At 37.2% G+C, this 17,398-nt stretch overlaps 2 protein-coding genes across 2 annotated transcripts; both read right to left on the bottom strand.

The window, feature by feature from the left end:
- Positions 1-726: 726 nt before the first annotated feature.
- Positions 727-3,649, bottom strand: LOC306760182 (Fc receptor-like protein 3; the record flags this gene model as incomplete). The annotated part of the gene is made up of 4 exons (XM_079245975.1): positions 727-1,019; positions 2,510-2,782; positions 3,010-3,300; positions 3,625-3,649. 4 exons carry the CDS (start codon positions 3,647-3,649, stop codon positions 727-729), a joined length of 882 nt encoding a protein of 293 aa, XP_079102101.1.
- A 1,732-nt stretch (positions 3,650-5,381) lies between these two features.
- LOC306760418 (rab5 GDP/GTP exchange factor-like) lies at positions 5,382-11,977 on the bottom strand. Its single transcript, XM_079246251.1, has 9 exons — positions 11,871-11,977; positions 11,037-11,225; positions 10,695-10,867; positions 10,263-10,441; positions 9,763-9,844; positions 9,536-9,665; positions 9,317-9,408; positions 8,967-9,223; positions 5,382-7,935 (listed from the first exon to the last, which is right to left on the bottom strand). Exons 2-9 carry the CDS (start codon positions 11,207-11,209, stop codon positions 7,504-7,506), a joined length of 1,518 nt encoding a protein of 505 aa, XP_079102377.1. The 5' UTR covers positions 11,210-11,225; positions 11,871-11,977; the 3' UTR covers positions 5,382-7,503.
- Between the last annotated feature and the right edge of the window lie 5,421 nt (positions 11,978-17,398).

The raw sequence follows: 17,398 nt of genomic DNA, 5'->3' as shown, positions 1-17,398 counted from the left end.
CCGTCTCCATCTTCTATATGTACATGACTGTTTTACCATTTTCATTTCACACTTTAATGTATCATGTATACTTCCCTCAGTTGTTTATAGTTGCAAGAAATGAGGACTAGTACTAGCTTTAATCTTGATGTAAATCTGGCTAGAATGACCGTGCCCACCTGTAATATCTCCTGTCTTGTTATACCAGTATTTCAAATATGTAAAAAGTGTGGCTGTACAATAGTGTTACTGAAAGAAATTGTGTTAATTGAAAATAAAGTCCAGCAGTACAGATAACTGAGTGCTTTATTTGATTAAACACACAAAATAAAAACATGCAGTAATTGTTTACAACTTCATTTATCCTGTTAGTTTTGTGAACTTGACATGATATTGTCAAGATTTAATGTTATGCAGCAGAACACTGGCAGAATGTGGTTAACATCAGAAAGCAAAGCCATTAATTATCATTCTAATTTGTGATTATTGTTCTTTGTAATGTATAATAACTTCACACAAGGGGCCAATCTTGAGAAACTGTCCCCCGTTAGCCACATAAAACTCCAGGCAATAGTTAGAAGAAAAAGCACGTAATTAGTGCACTGTTTGACCTTGATGGTGAAGATTTCAGTAAGCCTCTAAACAGCGGAGGAGATACAATTAAAAGGTTGGACAGCTGTTGGTGGATCTGAAGGAGGCAGGAAATGGTCTAGGGATGACTATGGTGGAGTGAAAGGCAACAGGTATCTAGAATGAGGATACGGAAGTGGTCTGATCAAAAACTTTGGGCTCACTCCACCTTGAGAGACCCAGCTGTGGCACTCTGACCCTGCAGCTGTACTGACCTGAAGTCCGTTTGACCAGATCATGGTTCTCTGATGTCGCGACACCCAGCCGGTTATTATCCTTGTAGAAATAGTAGTTTATCTGAGGGGCAGGAGCGTGAGCATTGTACTCTACATGGCAAACGACCTTCATTTCATTTTTTCCAATCAGGCCACTGCTGACATCAATCTCCAACTGTGGTTGAGACAGGACCTCTGAGACAGACATGGCCAGAGCAACAGAAGAGAAAACATTATTAGCATATTGGAAAAATCATTTTCAGAGACAAACATAAAAACAGTTGTGACAGTTTGTATGGAAATAATGTAACATTTCGAGAAAAATACTTCTTAGTTTTCTTCTAAAAACTAAATTAGAACATTAATACTATTACAATATCTAAACAGTACAGGTAACCTTAAGACTCTCAATTTTCTTCTTCCCAGCTCCTTTATTCCCTGTTTTAAAGAACATCCTCAATTACTAAACAATTTGGACATTGTAAAATAAAAAAACGGAAGTGAACAGACCTACTTTGCAAATCTGATATACCAATATTTTACATGACAAAACATTAAAAAGAAAATAACATGTTGAAGACTCATCTTGAATTTGATCATTTGTGATCAAAACATGTTGAAAGGGAGTAGTAAAAGGCTGGAAAAGTAGGATACAATAAAGAGAAACAGCTGGACGAACATGGAGCAGCTGATTAGGTCCAATGGTAACAGGACAATGATGTGACTGGGTATAAAAGAGCGCATTAGAGAGGAAGTATCCCAAAAGATAGTCAGATGTTTAGTTATCTGACCCGCTGAAAACACAAACAAAAAGAAAAAGATTCTGAGCCTATAAATTGTGGAGCAGTTTAAGAATAATGTATTTCAAGCTAAACTTGCAAAGACTGCAGTGGAACATGAGTAGAGGTCAGTACAGGCTGCCTGTGATCTCCATGCCCTTCAGCAGCCTGCATTAAAAGACGGCTGCTAATGCCATAGTTTCCATGGCAAAATCATGGCACTACCATGTAATAGAAATTATGGCATGGGCTCAGAAATCACTTTTAGACAGCATTGTCATCGAACTAAGATGAATACACCATCCACCAATTAAGGTTATAAGTAGTTTTGGAAATCACAGATGTTACTTCCTCCATATTAAAGAGGTGAAGGTCCATCTGGCTTGTTATCTGCACTCAAATCAATGAATTGTGATGGGGCATTAGTGCCTTTTGAAATGGTAACTTCTACACCTGGAAAGGCACAAGACAAGACACAACAAGACAAGACAAGACAAGAAAACCACACAAAAAAACAGTATTTAAAATAAGTTAAAAGCCATAAATTATAAATTATGCTGAAATATTTTAGGGGAACATCCATTCTCATCCAGATGGTGTCATGTTTGAGCAAATCAATGGTAAACCACATACAAAGTCTATCACAACAGCATTGTGGTTGAAGAGTTCAGTCCAGCATCCTCGTCACAATTAGGATTGAGTACAAATAATTCATATAGTGGACAATTTGTTGGTAAGGTGTTGTGTCCTGCTTAGTACAATTTACAGTTGCGGGGAAGCAGGAGCCTATCCCAACAATCATCAGAGGAGAGGCAGGGTACACCCCGGTCAGATCACCAGTCCATCACAGCAGTTCATAGCCATAAATCTTAATACTTTTCACAGGCAAATCAGTATATAACTCACCTAATACATGCACAGGAGTGTCAACTGAAATCACAGAGTAAGTTTGTCTTCTTATGTCCCAGGAGGCTCTACATGAGTACATCCCTTCATCGTCAAGGGTCACGTTGGTGAAGAGGAAATGTGGGTTTGAACCGTTTATTCTCATTACTTCAATTCCACCTTTGTACAAGATTGTCTCATGAATGGGTGGGTTATCTCGGAGGTGACATGTCAGCTCCAGCGTGTCTCCAACTAGAGCTGGGTGGTGTGAAGCTTGCAGGATAGCCCACCCTCCTGAAGAAACATTACAGAGGTGAGAGTCATCTCTTAAGGGTTTACTGGTTTGTGCTGTTATTAACGGTAACATTAATAGTTAAAAATACTTGTTTCACAGTCCAGCCGTCAAAAGGCATACATCAGCTCAGCAAGACTCCAGTGTTTTATAGGTTTCTTGTGTTAAGCAGAAACAGGGAAAAGAATAACAAAGATGCCTGACACACAACAACAAAAATGACTCTTACCATCCACGCTGATCTCCACTGGGAGACTTTGTTGAGTCTTTATGGGTCCGAAGACTGAAGGCCTTTCTCCTTGGCAGGAATATTTACCACTCTCTTTAACATTGATGTTCCACAGAATGAGGGTTTCCCCAGTCTGTTTGAGCTTCTCAGATCTCCTGAACCACAGGAAACTCCAGTCAGAACTGTATGGAACAGGAACACTGCATGTCAGCTCCACCTTCTCACCAGAGAAGATCCTCTGATCACCTACAACTCTCTTGATAGTGGCCCGAAATGAGGTCACTGCAGTAACTAGAGAGACAAACACACACATGGGTTACCAAGGAGGAATTTCTGAAAAGGAACAAAACCATGTCTTTATCATTTATGATTGCAATCTTTTTTATTTGCAATCACAAATTGTAATCCATACAAGTTAAATACTGATCTTAATTATGATCACAATGACGTAGAATATCCAAAGTAAAAGTGAATTTATTACATACACTGAGGTACTACAAGGAATGGGAGCGATGAAAGACCTGAAAAAGAAAGTGATTTAGAGATTATTGCACACAATATCAGCTAAATTAAACAGTACTAAAATGAGATAATATTTTTTTTAAAAAAACTCACCAAGAAGGTAAATTACTATTTTCATTGCGCCCATTCTGTGTATAAGAAACACAACCAACCAGAGGTCTTTTTATTTCTCATAAAAGGGGAAGTTCAAATATTTTATTTTTAACCTTTAACACATCACACAGGACATCCCTTTTCCAAAAATGCTGTGCCAGCAAACATTATATTAATTGTACAATAAAGCACTGTTTCTCAAATGGGGGTATGTGTACCCCTGGGGGTACTTCAAGGCATTCCAGGGGGTACTTGTCATTTTTTTGAAAATATCTTTTATGTTTTATTTAAAACATCCCTAAATAAAATAATATAAATATAATATTATATAAATATTTAATATATTTCAATAAATGCAAGTTCACATTTATAAACTGAATTTACATTTAGATTTACACCATTTCTTTCCTCCTAAAGTCCCACATTCTGACTTGAATTGAACCCCATCTGTTATGAGCCAAATCATATCCAGCAGTCAATGTCAGCTTGACAACGCAAACAAAAGTTTAATAAACACAAATGACAAAGTGCTGTATCCCATGTGTTTTCTTAACTAAAAATACTTTGCAGTGGTTAGGGTGTACTTGGCTAAAAAAATATTTTACAAGGGGTACTGTGTTGCAAAAAGGTTGAGAACTGCTGCCCTAAAGTATGTTTTAATGTATATTTGAATATATTTGACTATTTATATATATTAAAAGAAACACAGTTGCATTACTTAAAAATGACAAGTTTCTACATATTAATGTAATCAACTTTTTTATCATAAAATACTCACAAAAACTTTGGGACATTTGTCTTTTCCATGATGTCAGAATGTACCTAAAACATAACCTACAGCATGCAGGTGAACTTTACTGGACTTTTTCTAAACCATGCAGCTCTGGGTTCCACTGGGTAAACCAGCAAGCTGGTGCTGACTGGAAGGCCAAACAGGAAGAAATGCTGCTGCTCATTAAAGAGAAGGTGCAGGTGACAGTCCTGGTTACCAGGGAAACAGAAGCACACCCACCACAGCCACACACACCAGAGCAAGGAGATGAACCACAGCAAGAAAACATGAATTTACAATTGGACGTTCTGGTTTAATGATGGCTTGTATTAAAACAGTCCTCTCCATCATACTGTGTACATTCTGACAACAGCAGAACAATGCGACACATGGCAAGTTATTGAGACATCTAAATTTTTACGTTGTGGTTTGTTGACCGCTGTTGTTAGCTTCTGTTTCATTATATTGTTTGTGATGAAGGAATTATAATCACATGGATCCATATCAATCGCTCACATCCTTAGTATTTTGTGAGCACCATAGATATTTCATAAGAGGACGCTATAACATGACAAAGGCTACACAGGAACTGGTTAAACTGAAACATGGCCACACCTAATGAGGAGAAAATCCATAAATAACAAGCAAATCTTACTTAATAATGTAGGAATAATACTTTAATACATATAAGATGGTATTTATAGTTGCATTTTGTTATGCTAATAAAAAAGGGTTTATTTTAGTAATAAAACTTGGTTAACTATCTAATTCCTATACTATTCTACCCAGTCATGCTAAACCATTCATTGGAAGAGCATCAATTACTTACTGCATTAAAGTATCCGATCTTTCACTAAAAACTGACTTTAATTCTACATGAGATCAATTATTTTGATGATTGAAATCAAGATTACATATGTGAAAATTTAATCTGTTAAGCTTTTTAAATCTTTTTTTTTTACCAGTATGAGTTTAAGATAAGATAAAAATTCTCTTTAAGACTTGCTTTAATCCTGCCTCACCAGATCTTGATAAGTGTAGTCATGACACATGAAGTTGAACTACACGAGTCATTTGCATCTTCCATTTTTATTAATCATCATACACCCATAGATGCAAATATACCAATGCTCTTTCAATAAGTTACATTTTAAATAAAAGACAGTATTGAGTTGTAGAGTTAATTTCTCTGATGGGACACAACAAAACAAAGCCATTAATGTAACAAAGATGTTTTTAAATACCTGATAACTTCTGCATACAGTGCAACAAGAGGTTTTTCAAGCTACAGGTGAATTTGTAATAAAATCTTCCCAAACAAAAATTTAACAGCAGATACCTGCTGGCTATATTTTGGGAAATAATTATTTAAATCTAGCATAACACACACACACACACACACTCATACACACACGCACGCACACAGAAAACCCTTGTAAAAATGTGCCATGTTGATTTTTCAATCACCAAACACTTCCTTCATTATAAGGTTGTGAAAGCAGTCATGTTTCACCAGTTAATCTATTTAACTTGTAAAAACATGACATTTGTCTAAATGAAGAAATTTAAAGAGTGTTAAAACAAATATGTCTCTGCGCAAGTTAAGAAACTGTAGCCTTAGGAGTACTTTTTGTCTTTCTTTTGGTCTATTTACTTCAGCGGGATGAGGGATGATAAAATAATTGATCTAAAAGTTTTTGTGTTGTAGATATGCTGCTACTCTGCCTGTTTATAAACTGAGCAATATTCTTCACCACTGTAAATATTACAGGTCGTCAGAAGAATGGATTTTTTTTTTTTTTTTTTTTTTTTTTTTTAAATAAAAAAATAAAATGACCTCTGTAAATCTAGTGTATGACTTGGATGACCACATCTGCAAGCACAACTGGAGAGCTTCTCGATTTATCAACATTACCTGGATAAGTGCATGCAACATACATGCACATTCAACACACACTTGAACAGCCTTTCTCTCGGACTACTTCTCCATAAGACCGGGAAATACACTCCAAATACAGCACAAATCACGAGCATGAGCTAAGATTAATTTCAGGGAGGGGAAGTCCAGTTCTACATAATTCATATTTTCCCATTTTATGCTGTGTCTGTTTGTTTCCTCATTAAAAACGCCACCTAAAGAAGATTTCTGTTAATCTATAAGACATTTTTTGGACAGTAAAGTTCTTCGTGCTAGCTTACACCTGTGATAGTAATTATACCCACCCCTTTATCTTAACTGGAAAAATGTAACAATAATAATAAAAAAAAATTCAGTGAGGTACTGAAGAGGCCATTGTGGCTGACCGATGTATCCTGGGAGAGCTTAGCGTGACTGTGTTGCTTTGCACTCAAAAGCAGCCACATATGATGAGGAAATTATATTTCCTGGATGCCACTCTGTCAAAGGCTCATGAAAGAAATTCATGTTGCCAAATATAAAAGAAACAGCTTGATAAAATCTGAAGTTTGCACTTATTTGCCTTATTATGTAGAATTTGATGAGAAAATACCCCACCTCATTCCAGTTGGCTCAGTATTACCAGGCAGAAGATGTTCTTAAACCTTAATGTGTAGCGAAACAGACTAAGTCAAACAGACTAATTTGCGTCATCTGCAGGTGAGAAAATTCACCTAAAACCTCCTTTATAGCTCAATAGCGTGAAGCAAGATGTCATTTGTGGCTTCACTTTAGGTAGAAACTAAAACAAGACATAACATCGGCATGAGAAAGTTTTAGACGTGCCAATATATAAACTTTGTTACATGCTGACCATCAAGCTAGTTACTGAATCATTTCCATTCTTTATGCTAAGCAGCTAGCTGCCTCTTCATATTTACCATAAAGATGGTGAAGCAACTTACACCTCTTCACTTAACTCTGCAAAAAAGCAGGCAAGTGCACCAAACAAAGCAGAACTGAACCAATAACTGAACATCTGCATTTCTGTCCACTTGGTTTCAATGTATCTAAAAGCTCTAAAACAGATGGATGGGATACGTTTAGCTGGATGGAAATGGGAACCAGTCAGCCAAGATTAACGGCAGGGAAAAGGGGGAGCATGGAATAAAGCCTACACAGTAACATTTGCAGAACAGAAATGTTAATATCAGCCAGCAAACACTTGCGGTTGCAGCGGTGGGGGCAGCAGCTCGTTCTCAACGTTATCAGAGTCTATTGCTGATGATGCAGCGGGTGTCGTCCCACTGGCTGTGGTTGCAGCAGGGTTTTGTGTCTCTGCTGGAAAGCTTTCTAGAACACTCTGCACCTTCTGCTCCACTTCATCTGTCCAGTCGATGAGGTCACTCTCTAGTTGGCGGGCCTTCTCTAGGACACGGTCCTGTCTTTTGCCAAGCCCAGTTAACAGGTCCAGGCGTTTGTGTACTTGAGAGAGAGTTGCACTGCCTGGGGAACATGAGGAAGCACCAGTAGATGGCGGCCAATTGGGGGATGCTTGACCTGACATGTAGAGTTCAAACTCCTCAGAGCTAAGGTTCAGTGACTGGCCATCCAGCTTTTCGATGAAGGCGACTGCACAGCACTGCAGAGAGGGAACATGGAGGGTGACAAAGAGAAAATATTACCTCTGAATATCAACAGAGATTCACACTAAATTCTTTTAGGGTGAATCTATATGTGAATAGTGACTGTAGCTCTATAAGTTAGAGCTGTCAGACATAGAAAAACACAATGTGGTAACCTGATCAACCCACAAAGAAAAGAAAAAACAAAACTGAAAATGAAAATGAAAATTACTGTCTGATCAGAAATAAAATCACAACATTTCATTATTTTTAAATGCACAACAAATAATGGGGTAGACGGAAACATTTGGTTGCCAACATTTAATCTGACAATAAAAACAAAGGCAATGATTTTCACAGTAATTAAATCTAAAAAATTTGAAAGTAAAAATGGTAAAAAGTTAACATCAAATGTTGTAACAAGCTCATTTTACTCATTTGTACTTAATCTGATGCCAGCAGCAGGCGACACGCATGTTTTACACTGTTCTGCATGACACCTTCTGTAAATTAAAAAAAAACTGAAAGGTCTTTTTTTCTCATTATGATTTAAAAAGAATTCAGCTGCTAAAACGATCTGAAATCTTATTGTAAAAAAATCTCGTTTGAATGGCAGCATTTGCTGCTACAAAACTTCTGTGTGCTGTTACACGTTATCTTTGACATACAACTAATGCACTTCCCTACCATCATAGTGCAGGGTGTTTAATGATGGGCTGATAATAATATAGATAGTATCTCTTGTCTCTAAACAAAAGGAAATCACAGCATCTGTGATTTCTGTAAAGAACTGACATGTTTTTATTACCCACATGACAGCTTTGTTTTTGTACTTCTTAATCTAACAAAAATAAATGCCCGCTAATGCAACAGTCTTACATCAGTTTTGCATTATGCAGTTTATTACGCTAAATCTTTAGTTACAAATGCTGTAAAGAAATGCTAAATGAATTTATAACAGCTGCAGGAGATTTAGTTGGTGGTACCGGTGAGCAATGCATACACTGATTGACCACATAAACCAAAGGAAATGTAGTATTTTTCTCACCAGATTAGTGAAGTAATACCCATCCTCGCCAGTCATGAGTCTGCTGGGGTTGCAGTAACGGGTGATATACTGGATGTTGGACTGCAGCCGTGGGGGATTTGCTTTCAGCACAATATAAATGAGTGTGGGGAGAAAATCATCTGCAGACGCAGCCTCTTTCTTGCTCACTTTGATGGCATTGAAGATGTGCTTGCTGCAACGTGTTATGCAGGCCAGCTTGTCCTTGGGAACACGCTTTGAATCCATCTCAATCACATCTGAAATATTGCAGAGATGTGAAGACTGGAATAATGAGGTGTAAGTGGTTTACTGTCATAGTCTTCTGAAAAATTACCAAGCACGAGACTCACCAGTGATGGCTTTGACTACGCTGTCAGAGACTTCAGGGATCTCCTCATCTACAGGCACACAGAGCATCTCAATAGTGACCCAGTGCAAATCTCTGAAAATAAAAAAATAAAAAAAAAACACAAAAGAAAAAACAAATCAGAATAATTGAACATCCTTCAACTTGTTTTTTTTTTTTTTTTTTTTTTACATCAGCTTTAAAGATTACAGCTCTTGGAAACCTGATTCTCTTCTGAATAGCCAGATCTTTCTTCTCATCATCTGTGGTTTCAGGACAGAAGGCCTCTTTGTAGAGACGAGTCATCATGTACTTCTCTACTTCATCCATGACACCCTCTACTTGATCTGAATCTAAAATCCCCAAAAGACAAATCTGTGCAATTAACAGGTGTCATATGTTTTTAGAGACTGTAGCTGAAACTTCATGAGTGTAAGAGTGAGTCGGTACCTTTGAACTGAGTCTGAAGGCGGTCTGAGAGGCTCTGGTAGAAGTCCTGCACACATTCTGATAGTTCATCAGCTCCCATTTCCTAAAAAAGCAATCAAAATTATTCTGACTTCATCTAAAAAATATAACAATGCTAGAAATAAAGCTACATCAGTAGCATTTGAATGATTTAAAAGACTTTAGATTGTATGTATCAAATAGGGCTTTAAAAAAATCTAGTGTTTGAGAAAATACGTGTCATCTTTCTATAAAAATACACTTTTTTTTATTTAGGTAGCAATGTGACAGTCAACAAAAAATTGTTCAAGAATTTGACAGTGCTCCCCAAAAAAAGACATGTTTTACCATTTGAGCTGAAGCTGTTAAACTTAGATTGTATAACAAACGTATGGTTTGGTCCAATAATGTGGTATGATTCTCAGTATAAACATAGTATAAAATTCAACTGGACTTCATTAAAAGTAGAGTATTAGCAAGTGGACCAGTTGATGATAACTCACCCGCTTATACACCATGCTCTCAGTAAAAGCCCGACACTGTTTGAATATTTCTCTACCAGACTTCAAAGGTTTGAGAAAATCAATGAAGTCTTGTGTTGCACGGTCACTGTCCCAAGAGGAATGTCGGCTTGCTGAGGAGCTGGGACTAGGGCTGGACTGGTTGTCAAAAGGAGTAGCATCTGGTAGAGAAATGTAATGTTACTTTCATAACAGCTGATACAAACTTGTAGTACTTTTAAAAAAAATAGCGTCTAGCAGATACCTACAACCTGTTTCCAAATAACAGTAGACATTCTGTTAAAAGTGACTTTTTTCTGCCCTTTATTCTATTTTTTATACGTGTTTATGGTTAAAATAATTGTATGCTGTTTCTGGATTCATAATGAACCAACGGTTTTTTAGAAACAAGGTTGCATGTGCCACATTATGTACCTTTTTTTGGTGGTGTTTTTGCAGATGGAGTGAAAAACTTTGTAACAGTGTTGACTTTTCTGGACTTTTCCTTTGTTTTTCTTTCTTCAAACTTGCTGAAAGGTGTGATTGTAGGTTGTGATTGGGTCCTCTGATGTCTACTTGCATATGCTTCCTCCTCCTCCCTCTGCAGCCTGGAAAAAAAAAACAAGAAGAAGAAAGACAACCCCAAAACAAAATAAAACAAAAAAGTTGTTAGATAAACAGTTGGGCAAAAGAAAATTGAAACAATAAAAGGTAATAGATCACAGATCTGCAGCATATGGAATTCATAATTATTCACAAGCATGTCACATGGCAAACCTTTCAGCAAGAGCCCAGTCTTCTTGAATCTGCCTTTGCTTCTCTCGCTGATTTTCCTCGCGCCAACACTTTGAGCACAGTCCTTGCCAGGCTGTGTTGCCATAAAAACCACATCCTTTCTTGCAGAGCAGCTCTGATTGGTCCAGATGGAAGCCACGGCGCTGGCTCATCATTATTTACAATTAGGGACTGCAAGTGGACCAAGAGACAAGAAACTTTGAAACAGCGAATACGTTCAGCAACAGTTTGCAAAAGTGCATTGTAACCTTTGTTTAGTCGAAAATAATGACAACACCCAGAGCTGTTTAACTCTCAAATTACCTATTAATGATAGCAAACTGCGTTTGAAACAATTGATTTAATTTAAGCTTAAAGTTCACAGAGGTTTCTCTTACAGTATAAGGTTACAGCAGTTCATTATGATAACATTTAGTGACAACATTAACACATAAATTGTTCAATTATGGGTGTTAATTAGTTGGATCTGGGTGAAAATAATGTGTCCAGCTCGTCAAGCTGTAATAAGCTAAGTTAGCATTAGCTAGCAAATATTGACAATACTTCCAAAACTACTGGTTGTCTTATTGTGTCACGCGCTGTTAATAATTTCGGTCAAATCCCAATAACTTTACAGATGGTGCTCTCTCTTTACGTGTTTTGTCGTTGTCAATAACGCTTTACTTAAGCTAATCAACAACTGCTCATTGTAATCGGCGTTATCTAAGCTTATTGAAGAGCTAACCTAGCTAGCGAGCTAACTAGCTAGAATAACGTCACATTGATGAATATGCTCTCCGTTAGTTGTATGTATGTGTGAATTTTATGCTAACATACAAGGTCGTTCGTATCAAAACGATATCGGGGAAGGTTGTCGTCGCTCCCTCTTCAGCCTGTAGGACATTTACATTGGTCAAGACGTAGCTAGCTTCCTTCCAAGGCGGTGTTGTCTGGCAAGTGTTTCTTCTTCACTGATTTTTTTCTCAAGACAGTCTGACTGGAGTAATGCTTTGTCGCCATCTAGCGTTACATTTTAATACTGTTATTTATTTATTTTTGACATGGCTATGTTTAAAATCAGAAACATGTTAAAAAACGATTAATTATTAATTTTAAATAAATAAATAAGACACATTTAAATGCAAACATATAAAAGATCAGCAGATAATCGTTGTTTTGGGGGCACATTTTGGTGAAAGACTTTTTCTAGATTGTTGACATAGTTTTTCAAAAGCATTGTAAAGCTGAAGTGCTTTATAAAAATAAATCCTCTGACCAGCGGAATATAATATCCTTCACAAGGGTTTCATGTCAGTTGGAGTATTCATGTGGTACATCATGTAAAAAGTGTACAATGTCACCAGTAGGGTGGTGTGTGCAGGAGAGTTTTTATTTCTTTGGGTATTTATTTTGATAATTTAGTAGGACTCACTAATCACAAAACACCTGAGAAATTTAGAATCCACTTCCAAAAAGAGCATGTTGTTGGTATTATGTTATTTAGATCAACTATCCTTTTATAAAAAGTTGTTTTCTTTTTATTAGTAGTGGGGCTGTACCTCACAGCTATAGCAAATCACTGCTAGTCTGTGTGGTAAGTTTGTATTTTAATTGTTATTTTATGTTCTTTTTTAATATGGAAACATTGTTATTGTTAGTATGTAAAGCACTTTAAGCTTGTGCTGTATGAGTGCTTTATAAATAAAAATTTGCTTTGATTTGAAAAATGGGCAGAGGTCCACCAATCTGTGGCAAACTATGTCTAAAAGTTATGGAACAATTTCAGAAAAAATATTCCTCAAAATAAAATCATTTAATCTACAGTGAATCTCGGTGCGCATGGACAAGGACAAAGGCCAAACCTGAGAGCTCATCATCTTTGAGTCAGGTAACATGGCATGATCGAGCGAGGGCAGATGGAAAGACAAGGAAAACAACTGGTTATGTTGAAGCTCAATGCTCATGTAGGCATGGTGATTAGTTTACCTGGTAAAAAAAAAAAGAAAGCCGTTCCCTACATCCAGCCAGGTATAAAGTTAAATTCCAACATCTCCTGACCTAGACCAAATCAAGTTGCAAACCCCTGCCCTGAGAGCTATAGGCCTACCAGCAGGGAGTTTGGTTTCAGGTGGGACTCCCAAGCTGGACATGTCATATGGCAGAGGCCTACAAAGTGCAATCCATTTCTTTGGAGTTGCCTTGGACTCCACTAACAACCCATTTCCATTTAAAAAAATACTTATCATCATCAACAACAAAAAATGGGCTGATGTGTACGCATGATTCCCCTTTCACATGTCTGACTGCTGCCAAATGAATATATTCCTAGAGATGGCTTTGCCTACAACATCACTGTATGTCCGGCTGAATACTAGTGATGCATCATGCGCAAAAGAGCCGACTCTGAGAGGCATGCTTTGTACTGAATCAGAATAGCCGGTTCACATCGAGTAAGAGTCGGCTTCCAGTCTTTTCTTTTCTTTTCTTTGTTTTTTTCCTTTTGCTGCTTTAGACCTTTCAATGCTCAGCCTAAGTTCTACCTAAGGCAGTAAAGCATTCAGATAGACTGCATCTGTCTACTGTCTGACTTCATAGTCAGATGAGATCTGTGTAAGTCATCAGGAGCGAGCTATAAAAACAGTGTATCCAAGCCGGACAACTTTGATGTGACAACCGAAAGGATGGCAGACCGCTTACTGCATCTTACTGCCAGGTAAAGGTACTTTAATAGCAGATTAAACACTGTATGTGTGGTAATTGAACACACATTGAAGGCCAAAATTTGTCTATTGAAACATTTTCAAATGACCAGCATCCCCAATACCAGTGCCACAGGTTCAGCTTGCTGCATTCTTTGCAACATTGCCTATAACCTGCAGGTGACATTGACTCAGATTTGGGTAATGTTCTAGTAGAGGAATACCACCAGCCAGTGACCAAAGAAGCAACCATTCATAAGGGTTCTATTTGTTACAGCCTGTAAAACTCAAACCATCACATCTCACCAGTTTTTGTTAGCTACTGGGCAACATACCATAGGGTGACATGATGGGTACTAGGTTTGAAATGTCTTACCCCTGTATATATGTAGAGCCCATCACATCACCACTAGGACTCCTGCTGTGCCTCCTCGTGGCAGCTCGTAGAAACTTGGAAACCAGGCCAAACTGGCAAGGGATCTCGGAGCCACAGTGATCCCCAGAGATGGTTTCAACTTAACATGCAGACCTAACAGCTACTGGGATAGAAAAGGCCAAGTAATAACAAGACAATATGTGTAATTGCATTTTATTATGGGTTGATTTTCAGGAGAAGAGTAATCATCTGATTTTGTGCCTCAAGGGTCTCTGTTCTGGTGTGTGATATTTCATGTAAAGCATGCAATGTTTTCCTCCCAAATGCCCTCATTCTCCTCCACCTCTCCAAGTCTAGCCTCAGCAGACACTTCAAAGTCCAGGTCCTGCTCTTGGCATGGCCCCTATTATTATTATTATTATTATTATTGTTGTTGTTGTTGTTGTTGTTATTGTTGTTTTGGGTTGCTGTGGATTACATAAAGGGGGAGTGTTGAGGTGTCATGAAGAAAGGTAGGATACACAGCAATAAGTGATTGAATTGTGCATTTTTGATTTGTGAAATTATTGATAAAGCATTACATTATCGTAACCTAATGTTCTATATATCTCATAACTTGTAGGCTGCGATCCATTTTGTGTTGCTTTGTTGAAGCAGCCAAACATCAGCCAGTCCAGGTTTAGTAAAGATGAACTCACTGAAAAATGAAATACCACGGCTGTTTGAAATAATTTTGCAACATGTTAATGATCGTTTGATGGATTTATTATAGGAGCACAACATGTGGGTCCCGTCAGAAAATCCAAGTTTGCGTCAGCGAAAAGTGAAACAAATCAGGACTAAGTTTGTCATAATGTCACAGGAAGACGAACTATGGGATGTGCGAGTTATAACATAGACGTCGAGTGGGAGGAGAGCAAACGTTAAAGTAGGGAGTGTTTCTATCCAGGAAAAACAGGCGCGTTTTCCAGTTCAAACCTAGCTGTTCTCTTTGCTCGTGGTTCAAACCCGTGCAGACCCAGGTGGTTTAGCTCGTCTAAGTCTGAACAGTCGTGTGTTTCAAGATCTGAGCAATGGCAGGTAAGAGAACTTATTCAGCACTTTGCTGGAATGATGTTTAAATGCTGTCGGCAGATGTTGAAGCAGAAACAAGTAAAATACACGCAGAGACTTTAAGATTGTTACAATAGCTGCTGTCTGTCGAAACACTGACACTGAAGGCATGAGGACTTTTTCACGTTAATTTGTGGCTGTAAAGTTTGACAGAGTAAAAGCAACGTGTATGGGTACGCATGCCACGTAGGCCTGTTATAGTTTCACTTTGCAGAGGTTGAATTCCTTCTTCTAATTGCTTCTGATGAAGTTTTCTACGAATCATAAAAAACAAAGAAAATACATGTAACTCATTTCTTTAAGACACAATTGTTTGCAAATGTCCTGAAAGTATTTTTTGTTTGGTATTTGCGATACATTTAATAAAACATAACTCGTGTTTTGTTACTGCTCCACTGTAAACCGAGATAAAAAAAATATCTACGCTGTCAAAAGTAAGCCCACACATCTCATCTTTAAAAGGTTTGTTGTAAAAATGTTTGATCTCTGCCCAGATAAAATATGCATTTGCTCAAAAAAATACATATTGATTATTATAGTCTGCTGTGAAGAGAAGTAAAATTAAACTTCTCTGTACGAGGATGACGATCACGACAGCATTCCAAGCCAACTTTATTTATAAAGCAATTTCTGACAGCCACTGCTAACAAAGTCCGCCCTCCAACACAACACGGAAGCTGTCAGCTTGTAGTAACACTATGAAATCAAAGTGATTCAAAATTATGTCTAGTAATTAATTCCAGAGTCCAGAATCTCAAAAGCTCATCAGCTTAACAAGTTGATGATTTTTATGATGCATTAGCCTGTTAAAATGTCTGTTTCTAAACTTAATTTTTTTAAAGAAACAATATTCAAGTTGATGATTAAAAACTTGCAATAATAACTTGCAGGTTTATTTAGACAATTAAAAAAAAAAAAAAAAAATAAAAAAATCAGGGTCACTGCAAATTTACCTCTTCCAAATGATAGACCAGGACCTTGAAGGGTTACAATGGTTTTCAGATGAAGGCAGGTTTTCCATTGTAAGTAGCTTTGCAGAAAAGAACTTATCACATGTTGAACCTTTATGTATAATGTTTTTGTTTTTTCTGTATGTTCTATATTTCAGATCTACAGCTAAAAGCTAAGAGGAAAGACTTTGTAAAAAAAGTGAACAAGACAGTAGTTAGTCAAGTGTCGGACGGCCTTCTGGAAGATGGTGTCCTGAATATGACTGAGAAAGAACATATTTTGGAAAATTACAATACCGCCTATGATAGGGCGTGCCAGCTCATTGATATTGTGTGGAAGAAAGGTGCTGAAGCCAGCATGAAGATGATTTTTCATATCAGAGAAAATGATCCTTCACTTTACTCTGATCTAGGCCTGTCTTATTCTGAGCCTGCTCAGTCAGGTGAGTGACAAAAATAGATCCTGCAACTTAACATTGGTATTATCACATCTTTATAGAAATGTACTATTTAAATGCTTCTTCAGAAGTGAGTTTTTCACATACAGACCATCCAACAAAAGTTGAACACAGTGTACTAAAATGGAAAGTAATATCAGTTTTAACAAAGAAAAGAAAATTAAATGTAGTAACAAAGATTATGTCTCATTAATGTCTCAACCGCTTTTGTGTGCACAGGTCCTGCGTGAGTTTGAAACCTCCATCGGTTCCAGCGTAAGACAGATGGCGACAATAGATAGATGCACTTTCCCAAAGTACTTCTACCTGTATCCAGGACTCTCAGGCAAAACTCAATAATGTTTACTTTGTCTGAGATGAATAAATGTGATATCAGAAAATGAGCTGATTCTGCTCTGAAAACCTACAGTGCAGTCTAGTGATGAGAACTGCTGAAGGTTTGCTGATTAGATTTAAGATAAAATGATGTCTCACTTTACTATCTAATAGTTATGTGTATTCAGGAAGCACAGACAGCTGAAATCATTTGGATTTGTAGTGTTTAATCAATTTAGTTAACATGTTTATTTAGAGCATTCTTTCATTTTTTATCATATTTTATAGCTTTTCTTTATATTAACTTTTTTTTGTTTCATCTTATTTTACCCTTTGGAATAATTGATCACTGTGTTTACATTTGCATCACTGCTAATGGATAAAAGCATGATTTTAGCCTGATAAAGTATAATTGACATATTTGATAACATACAGTTTAAGACATTTTTCATTA

Source organism: Telmatherina bonti (genome assembly GCF_933228915.1).
Source record: "Telmatherina bonti genome assembly, chromosome: 9".
Taxonomy (NCBI): Eukaryota; Metazoa; Chordata; class Actinopteri; order Atheriniformes; family Telmatherinidae; genus Telmatherina; species Telmatherina bonti.
Note: the sequence above shows the minus strand (reverse complement) of the source record. Positions and strands in the feature narration are given on the sequence as shown.

What these genes read in the sequence shown, in the direction of transcription:
- LOC306760418 (XM_079246251.1), bottom strand. Translation starts at nt 11,209, where the DNA reads ATGATGAGCCAGCGCCGTGGCTTCCATCTGGACCAATCAGAGCTGCTC. An exon ending in GACTGGGCTCTTGCTGAAAG is followed by an intron (nt 10,868 to 11,036) that starts GTTTGCCATGTG and finishes TTTTTTTTCCAG; the next exon opens with GCTGCAGAGGGAGGAGGAGG. An exon ending in AGAGCATGGTGTATAAGCGG is followed by an intron (nt 9,845 to 10,262) that starts GTGAGTTATCAT and finishes TTGCTTTTTTAG; the next exon opens with GAAATGGGAGCTGATGAACT.